The sequence below is a fragment of the Lampetra fluviatilis genome, chromosome 71 (assembly GCF_964198595.1).
Source record: "Lampetra fluviatilis chromosome 71, kcLamFluv1.1, whole genome shotgun sequence".
In the NCBI taxonomy this organism is placed as follows: Eukaryota; Metazoa; Chordata; class Hyperoartia; order Petromyzontiformes; family Petromyzontidae; genus Lampetra; species Lampetra fluviatilis.
The window spans coordinates 5,592,533-5,602,532 of NC_136345.1; the positions used below are offsets into that span (position 1 = coordinate 5,592,533).

Below are 10,000 nucleotides of genomic sequence, written 5' to 3' on the forward strand. Positions count from 1 at the left end.
ACAGAGACACGGGGAGACACAGAGACACAGAGACACAGAGACACGGGGAGACACAGAGACACGGGAGACACAGAGACACAGAGACACAGAGACACAGAGACACAGAGACACAGAGACATGGGAAGACACGGAGACACAGAGATACGGGGAGACACAGAGACACGGGAAGACACAGAGACACAGAGACGCAGAGACACAGAGACACAGAGACACAGAAACACGGGGAGACACAGAGACACAGAGACACAGAGACACGGGGAGACACAGAGACACGGGGAGACACAGAGACACGGGGAGACACAGAGACACAGAGACGCAGAGACACAGAGACACAGAGACACAGAGACACGGGGAGACACAGAGACACGGGGAGACACAGAGACACGGGGAGACACAGAGACACAAAGACACAGAGACACGGGGAGACACAGAGACACGGGGAGACACAGAGACACGGGGAGACACAGAGACACAGAGACACAGAAACACGGGGAGACACAGAGACACGGGGAGACACAGAGACACAGAGACACGGGGAGACACAGAGACACAGAGACACAGAGACACAGAGACACGGGGAGACACAGAGACACAAAGACACAGAGACACGGGGAGACACAGAGACACGGGGAGACACAGAGACACGGGGAGACACAGAGACACAGAGACACAGAAACACGGGGAGACACAGAGACACGGGGAGACACAGAGACACAGAGACACGGGGAGACACAGAGACACGGGGAGACACAGAGACACAGAAACACGGGGAAACACAGAGACACACACAGAGACACAGAGACACAGAGACACAGAGACACAGAGACATGGGGAGACACAGAGACATGGGAAGACACGGAGACACGGGGAGACACAGAGACACACACAGAGACACAGAGACACAGAGACACGGGGAGACACAGAGACACAGAGACACAGAGACATGGGAAGACACGGAGACACGGGGAGACACAGAGACACACACAGAGACACAGAGACACAGAGACATGGGGAGACACAGAGACACAGAGACACAGAAACACGGGGAGACACAGAGACACACACAGAGACACAGAGACACAGAGACACAGAGACATGGGGAGACACAGAGACACACACAGAGACACAGAGACACAGAGACACGGGGAGACACAGAGACACAGAGACACAGAGACACGGGGAGACACAGAAACACAGAGACACTGAGACACAGAGACACAGAGACATGGGGAGACACAGAGACACACACAGAGACACAGAGACACAGAGACACGGGGAGACACAGAGACACGGGAGACACAGAGACACAGAGACACAGAGACACGGGGAGACACAGAGACACAGAGACACAGAGACATGGGGAGACACAGAGACACAGAGACACAGAGACACAGAGACACAGAAACACGGGAAGACACAGAGACACAGAGACGCAGAGACACAGAGACACAGAGACACAGAAACACGGGGAGACACAGAGACACAGAGACACAGAGACACAGAGACACAGAGACACAGAGACACAGAAACACGGGGAGACACAGAGACACGGGAGACACAGAGACACAGAGACACAGAGACACGGGGAGACACAGAGACACAGAGACACAGAGACACGGGGAGACACAGAGACACGGGAGACACAGAGACACAGAGACACAGAGACACGGGGAGACACAGAGACACAGAGACACAGAGACATGGGAAGACACGGAGACACAGAGATACGGGGAGACACAGAGACACAGAGACGCAGAGACACAGAGACACAGAGACACAGAAACACGGGGAGACACAGAGACACAGAGACACAGAGACACAGAGACATGGGAAGACACAGAGACACAGAGACACGGGAAGACACAGAGACACAGAGACGCAGAGACACAGAGACACAGAGACACAGAAACACGGGGAGACACAGAGACACAGAGACACAGAGACACAGAGACACGGGGAGACACAGAGACACGGGGAGACACAGAGACACGGGGAGACACAGAGACACAGAGACGCAGAGACACAGAGACACAGAGACACAGAGACACGGGGAGACACAGAGACACGGGGAGACACAGAGACACGGGGAGACACAGAGACACAAAGACACAGAGACACGGGGAGACACAGAGACACGGGGAGACACAGAGACACGGGGAGACACAGAGACACAGAGACACAGAAACACGGGGAGACACAGAGACACGGGGAGACACAGAGACACAGAGACACGGGGAGACACAGAGACACAGAGACACAGAGACACAGAGACACAGAAACACGGGGAGACACAGAGACACGGGGAGACACAGAGACACAAAGACACAGAGACACGGGGAGACACAGAGACACGGGGAGACACAGAGACACGGGGAGACACAGAGACACAGAGACACAGAAACACGGGGAGACACAGAGACACGGGGAGACACAGAGACACAGAGACACGGGGAGACACAGAGACACGGGGAGACACAGAGACACAGAAACACGGGGAGACACAGAGACACACACAGAGACACAGAGACACAGAGACACAGAGACATGGGGAGACACAGAGACATGGGAAGACACGGAGACACGGGGAGACACAGAGACACACACAGAGACACAGAGACACAGAGACACGGGGAGACACAGAGACACAGAGACACAGAGACATGGGAAGACACGGAGACACGGGGAGACACAGAGACACACACAGAGACACAGAGACACAGAGACATGGGGAGACACAGAGACACAGAGACACAGAAACACGGGGAGACACAGAGACACACACAGAGACACAGAGACACAGAGACACAGAGACATGGGGAGACACAGAGACACACACAGAGACACAGAGACACAGAGACACGGGGAGACACAGAGACACAGAGACACAGAGACACGGGGAGACACAGAAACACAGAGACACTGAGACACAGAGACACAGAGACATGGGGAGACACAGAGACACACACAGAGACACAGAGACACAGAGACACAGAGACACACACAGAGACACAGAGACACAGAGACACACACAGAGACACAGAGACACAGAGACACAGAGACACACACAGAGACACAGAGACACAGAGACACAGAGACACAGAGACACGGGGAGACACAGAGACACACACAGAGACACAGAGACACAGAGACACGGGGAGACACAGAGACACACACAGAGACACAGAGACACAGGGAGATGATGGAGAGACACGGGGAGACACACAGAGATACAGGACACCACGTGGTGTGTGGAGTCACAGAGACCACGTGGTGTGTGGAGTCACACAGACCACGTGGTGTGCAGAGTCACAGAGACCACGTGGTGTGCGGAGTCACAGAGACCACGTGGTGTGCAGAGTCACAGAGACCACGTGGTGTGTGGAGTCACACAGACCACGTGGTGTGCAGAGTCACAGAGACCACGTGGTGTGCGGAGTCACAGAGACCACGTGGTGTGCAGAGTCACAGATACCACGTGGTGTGCAGAGTCACAGAGACCACGTGGTGTGCAGAGTCACAGAGACCACGTGGTGTGCGGAGTCACAGAGACCACGTGGTGCGTGGAGTCACAGAGACCACGTGGTGTGTGGAGTCACAGAGACCACGTGGTGTGTGGAGTCACAGAGACCACGTGGTGTGCAGAGTCACAGAGACCACGTGGTGTGTGGAGTCACAGAGACCACGTGGTGTGCGGAGTCACAGACACCACGTGGTGTGTGGAGTCACAGAGACCACGTGGTGTGCGGAGTCACAGAGACCACGTGGTGTGTGGAGTCACAGAGACCACGTGGTGTGTGGAGTCACAGAGACCACGTGGTGTGTGGAGTCACAGACACCACGTGGTGTGTGGAGTCACAGAGACCACGTGGTGTGTGGAGTCACAGACACCACGTGGTGTGTGGAGTCACAGAGACCACGTGGTGTGTGGAGTCACAGAGACCACGTGGTGTGTGGAGTCACAGACACCACGTGGTGTGTGGAGTCACAGAGACCACGTGGTGTGTGGAGTCACAGAGACCACGTGGTGTGCAGAGTCACAGAGACCACGTGGTGTGTGGACTCACAGAGACCACGTGGTGTGTGGAGTCACAGAGACCACGTGGTGTGTGGAGTCACAGAGACCACGTGGTGTGTGGACTCACAGAGACCACGTGGTGTGTGGAGTCACAGACACCACGTGGTGTGTGGAGTCACAGAGACCACGTGGTGTGTGGAGTCACAGACACCACGTGGTGTGTGGAGTCACAGAGACCACGTGGTGTGTGGAGTCACAGAGACCACGTGGTGTGTGGAGTCACAGACACCACGTGGTGTGTGGAGTCACAGAGACCACGTGGTGTGTGGAGTCACAGACACCACGTGGTGTGTGGAGTCACAGAGACCACGTGGTGTGTGGAGTCACAGAGACCACGTGGTGTGCAGAGTCACAGAGACCACGTGGTGTGTGGACTCACAGAGACCACGTGGTGTGTGGAGTCACAGAGACCACGTGGTGTGTGGAGTCACAGAGACCACGTGGTGTGTGGACTCACAGAGACCACGTGGTGTGTGGAGTCACAGAGACCACGTGGTGTGTGGAGTCACAGAGACCACGTGGTGTGTGGAGTCACAGAGACCACGTGGTGTGTGGAGTCACAGAGACCACGTGGTGTGTGGAGTCACAGAGACCACGTGGTGTGTGGAGTCACAGAGACCACGTGGTGTGTGGAGTCACAGACACCACGTGGTGTGTGGAGTCACAGAGACCACGTGGTGTGTGGAGTCACAGAGACCACGTGGTGTGTGGAGTCACAGAGACCACGTGGTGTGTGGAGTCTCAGAGACCACGTGGTGTGTGGAGTCACAGAGACCACGTGGTGTGTGGGGGTCACGTGGGGGGTGTCTCCCGCCCACTTCTTGTTGACAACCTCCGGGCGACGCTGCGTTGTTGTTGTTGTTGTCGTTGTTGTTGTTGTCGTTGTTGTTGTTGTTTTTTTACATCGCGAGAAACCACTGGGGCACATGACGACGGCCGCTGGTGTATTTTTTGTGATTTTCTTAGAGCCTCTCGGAGAGAGAAAATAAAAAAAAATAATTAAAGAAAATAAAGGCTAAAAAAAAACCCCACGACGTTTCGATCGCGACACAAGCGGCCTTCATCAGGAGGAGAGAAAAGAGCGCTTAGTGTTGAGATCGAAACGTCGTGTTTCTTTTAAAATTATTTTTATTTAAAAAAATATTTATTTTTATTTAATAAAAATAATTTATTTCACTTTAATGTTTTTTTTTTAAATACATTTAAAACACTCTATTTGAACATTCAAAATTGTATTTAATTTTATTATTATTTTTATTTTCTATCTACGTGACTTTACCGAAAGAACCGAGAATACGAATTCCAGTTGTCACCGAAGCTCCCAATCAAGTTTCACTCAAAGAATAATAAACGACGCGTGACGTAACGCCGCGCGCTCATTGGCTGCTGCGGGGGGTGGGTGGGGGTGGTGGTGGGGGCCTCAGGGCACGGCCCGTGATTGGTTGAAACGGGGGGCGGGGACTCCACTCGCCCCTCCCCCTTTCCCCCTCTGCCCCCTCCCCCCTTTGCCCTCCATACCCCCCCACCCCTTTCCCCCTCCCCCCTCTCCCAACTGTCGATTCCGATTCCACGTCCTCTCCGCACGTAGCGATCCACACCATCACCCACCGTACGTTTCTTCGTCGATTCGATTCCCCCTCACACCCCCCCCCCCACACACCCACAGCGCCTTCACCGATTCCCAATAATCGGAATCGACAAATCCTGAGTGTATACCAAAGGCGTGCGCCGCCGATGCCCCAGGCCGGCACGGCACGGCCCGGCACGGTTCGGTCCAGCACGGTCCGGCACGGTTCGGTTCAGCACGGCACGGTTCTGTTCAGCACGGCTCGGCACGGTCAAGCACGGTTCGGTCCGGCACGGTTCGGCACGGCACGGTTTTCAGCACGGTCCGGCACGGTTCAGCACGGCACGGTTTTCAGCACGGTCCAGCACGGTTCGGCACGGCACGGTCCGGCCTCTGTGGAGTGAACTTCAGGCTATGGCCTTGAGGGAGCTTCGCTCTCAATCGCCCCGCAGTCAACAGCAGCAGCAACAGCAGCAGCTGCAGCTGAGGCTGCAGCTGAAACAGCAGCAGCAGCAGCTACAACAGCAGCCACAGAATCAGCTGAAGCAACACAACTGGAGCAGCAGCTACAGTAGCTGGAGCAGCAGCAACAGTAGCTGAAGCAGCAGCTACAGCTGAAGCAGCTACAGCAGCTGAAGCAGCAGCTACAGCAGCTGAAGCAGCAGCTACAGCAGCTGAAGCAGCAGCTACAGCAGCTGAAGCAGCAGCTACAGCAGCAGAAGCAGCAGCTACAGCAGCAGAAGCAGCAGCTACAGCAGCTGAAGCAGCAGCTACAGCAGCTGAAGCAGCAGCTACAGCAGCTGAAGCAGCAGCTACAGCAGCTGAAGCAGCAGCTACAGCAGCAGAAGCAGCAGCTACAGCAGCTGAAGCAGCAGCTACAGCAGCTGAAGCAGCAGCTACAGCAGCTGAAGCAGCAGCTACAGCAGCTGAAGCAGCAGCTACAGCAGCTGAAGCAGCAGCTACAGCTGAAGCAGCAGCTGCAGCTGAAGCAGCTACAGCAGCTGAAGCAGCAGCTGCAGCAGCAGAAGCAGCAGCTACAGCTGAAGCAGCTACAGCAGCTGAAGCAGCAGCTACAGCAGCTGAAGCAGCAGCTACAGCAACAACAGCAGCTACAGCAACTGAAGCAGCAGCTACAGCAGCTGAAGCAGCAGCTACAGCAGAAGCAGCCCCAACAGCAACAGCAGCCCCAGCAGCTACAGCAACAACAGCAGCTACAACAGCAGCAGCTGCAACAACAGCAGCAACTGAAGCAGCAACAACAACAACAACAGCAGCTGCAACAACAGCAACAACAGCAACAACAACAGCAACAACAGCAACAACAACAGCAACAACAACAACAGCAGCAGCAACTACAGCAACTGCAACAACAGTTACAACAGCAGCAACAACAACTACAACAACAACAACAGCAGCAACAACAACAACAACAGCAACAACAACAACAACAGCTACTACAACAGCAGCAGCAGGAGGCCTACTGCCAAGGCCGTAGCGATGTTTCCCCGCCGGGTGGTGCTGCTCGTCCGGCCGCCCGGCTCGCTCCTCGGGCCCGCGGAGGCGGCTAGGCGAGGCCGTGGTCTCGCCGCGGCCTACCCGAGCTGGAGGAGCGTTGCGGGTGGTGGTGGTGGTGGTCGTGTTGGTGGTGGTAGTGGTGGTGGTGTTAGTGGTGGTGGTAGTGGTGGTAGTAGATGTGGTGTTAGTAGTAGTAGTGGTGGTGTTGTTGTTGGTGGTGGTGGTAGTTGTGGTGGTGGTGGTAGATGTAGTGGTGGTAGTCGTGTTGGTAGTGGTGGTGGTGTTGGTAGTGGTGGTGGTTGTGTTGGTGGTGTTGGTAGTGGTGGTGGTTGTGTTAGTGGTGTTGGTAGTAGTGGTGGTGTTGTTGGTGGTGGTGTTGGTAGTGGTGGTGGTTGTGTTGGTGGTGTTGGTAGTGGTGGTGGTTGTGTTAGTGGTGTTGGTAGTAGTGGTGGTGTTGTTGGTGGTGCTGGTGGTGTTGGTAGTGGTTGTGTTGGTGGTGTTGGTAGTAGTGGTGGTGTTGTTGGTGGTGCTGGTGGTGTTGGTAGTGGTGGTGGTTGTGTTGGTGGTGTTGGTAGTAGTGGTGGTGTTGTTGGTGGTGCTGGTGGTGTTGGTAGTGGTGGTGGTTGTGTTGGTGGTGTTGGTAGTAGTGGTGGTGTTGTTGGTGGTGCTGGTGGTGGTGGTAGTGGTGGTGGTAGTAGTAGTAGTAGTGTTGTTGGAGGTACTGGTGGTTGTGCTGGTGGTATCAGGAGCAGCAGCAGTGGTAGTATCAGCAGTAGTAGTATCAGCAGCAGCAGTAGTAGTATCAGCAGCAGCAGCAGTAGTATCAGCAGCAGCAGCAGTAGTATCAGCAGCAGCAGCAGCAGTATCAGCGGTGGCATGAGCAGTGGCAGTAGTATCAGCAGTAGTAGTATCAGCAGCAGCAGTAGTATCAGCAGCAGCAGCAGTATCAGCAGCAGCAGCAGTAGTATCAGCGGTGGCATGAGCAGTGGCAGTAGTATCAGCAGCAGTAGTAGAATCAGACGCAACAGCAATCGAACTATCAACAGCAGCATCATCAACAGCAGAAGCATCAGCAACATCAACAGCAGCATCAACAGCAGCAGCAGCATCATCAGCAGCAACATCAGCAGAAGGTTCAGCAGCAGCAGCAGCATCATCAACAGCAGCAACATCAGCAGCAGAAGCAGCAGCAGCAGCATCATCAGCAGCAACAGCAGCAGCATCAGCAGCAGAAGCAGCAGCATCATCAGCAACAGAAGCAGCAGCAGCAGCATCATCAGCAGCAACAGCAGCATCATCAGCAGCAGAAGCAGCAGCAGCAGCAGTGCAGGAGGAATTCTGTCCATGTCGGACTTTCATGAACTCGCTCGCGAGCGATCCAAAACCGTGACGTCCTTCTACAACCAGTCAGCCATCGATGCAGCTGCTGAGAAGGTGGGTGGTGGTGGTGGTGGTAGGTGGTGGTGGTAGTGGTGGTGGTGGGTGGGTGGTGGTGGTAGTGGTGGTGTGGGTGGTGGTGTGGGTGGTGGTGGTGGTGGGTGGTGGTGTGGGTGTTGGTGGTGGTGGTGGTGGTATTGGTGGTGGTGGTAGTGGTGGTGGGTGGGTGGTGATGGTGGTGGTAGTGGGTGGTGATGGTGGTGGTAGTGGGTGGTGATGGTGGTGGGTGGGTGGGTGGTGGTGGGTGGGTGGTGGGTGGTAGTGGTGGTGGTGGATGGTGATGGGTGGGTGGGTGGTGGTGGTGGTAGGTGGTGGTAGGTGGTGGTGGTAGGTGGTGGTGGTAGTGGTAGTGGTGGTGTGGGTGGTGGTAGTGGTGGGTGGGTAGTGGTGGGTGGTAGTGGTGGTGGTGGGTGGGTGGTGGTGGTGGTGGGTGGGTGGGTAGTGGTGGGTGGGTAGTGGTGGTGGTAGGTGGTGGTGGTGTGGGTGTTGGTAGTGGGTGGGTGGTGGTGGTGGTAGTGGTGGTAGGTGGTGGTAGGTGGTGTGGGTGTTGGTGGTGGGTGGTAGTGTTGGATGGTAGTGGTGGGTGAGTGGTGGTGTGGGTGGTGGTGGTAGTGGTGGATGGTAGTGGTGGGTGGGTGGTGGTGGTGGTGGTAGTGGTGGTGGGTGGTGGTGGTGGGTGGTGGTGGTGGGTGGTGGTGGGGGGTGGTAAGTGGGTGGTGGTGGGTGGGTGGTGGGTGGGTGGTGGTGGTGGGTGGTGGTGGTGTGGGTGGTGGTGGTAGTGGTGGTAGGTGGTGGTAGGTGGTGTGGGTGTTGGTGGTGGGTGGTAGTGTTGGATGGTAGTGGTGGGTGGGTGGTGGTGTGGGTGGTGGTGGTAGTGGTGGATGGTAGTGGTGGGTGGGTGGTGGTGGTGGTGGGTGGTGATGGTGGTGGTGATGGTGGTGGGTGGGTGGTGGTGGGTGGGTGGTGTGGGTGGTGGTGGTGGTGGGTGGGTGGTGGGTGGGTGGTAGTGGTGGGTGGGTGGTAGTGGTGGGTGGGTGGTAGTGGTGGTGGGTGGGTGGTGGTGGTGGTGGGTGGGTGGTGATGGTGGTGGGTGCGTGGTAGTGGTGGTGGTGGGTGGTAGTGGTGGGTGGTGGTGGGTGGGTGGGTGCTGCGTGTGTGTGTCACAAATCGCTCTTTAACTCCATCAAAAAAGTAACCTGCAGCGCCACACCTATCGCCATCATCGGGGGGAAAAAGAACGGTGATCCGATCTCCGACCCCCCGGGAACAGGTTCGCAGATCTGCTGAGCATTTCTGTGGGGTCCTGGAGGAGGGGAAATCCCTCAGCCTGGTAAACATCGTGGGGCGAAGTGGGGATGACTCTGCTGAGGCTGCGGTGCCTCAAATATTGGAGGAGGAAGTAGTCA

The 10,000-nt window shown here is 55.9% G+C and overlaps 2 protein-coding genes across 2 annotated transcripts in view; both read left to right on the forward strand.

Annotated features, from left to right (window-relative positions):
- Nucleotides 1-7,210, forward strand: part of LOC144952993 (amyloid protein-binding protein 2-like) — a 69,556-nt gene extending 62,346 nt beyond the window's left edge. The window contains 3 exon segments of the mRNA XM_078883476.1: nucleotides 5,819-5,927; nucleotides 6,095-6,213; nucleotides 7,203-7,210. Coding sequence (XP_078739602.1) covers nucleotides 5,819-5,927; nucleotides 6,095-6,213; nucleotides 7,203-7,210 — 236 coding nt within the window.
- A 56-nt stretch (nucleotides 7,211-7,266) lies between these two features.
- BCKDK (branched chain keto acid dehydrogenase kinase) overlaps nucleotides 7,267-10,000 on the forward strand; it is a 53,221-nt gene continuing 50,487 nt past the window's right edge. The window contains exon 1 of the mRNA XM_078883556.1: nucleotides 7,267-8,591. Within this exon, the coding sequence (XP_078739682.1) occupies nucleotides 8,034-8,591 (558 nt within the window). The 5' untranslated portion in view covers nucleotides 7,267-8,033. The remainder of the gene's footprint in view (nucleotides 8,592-10,000) is intronic.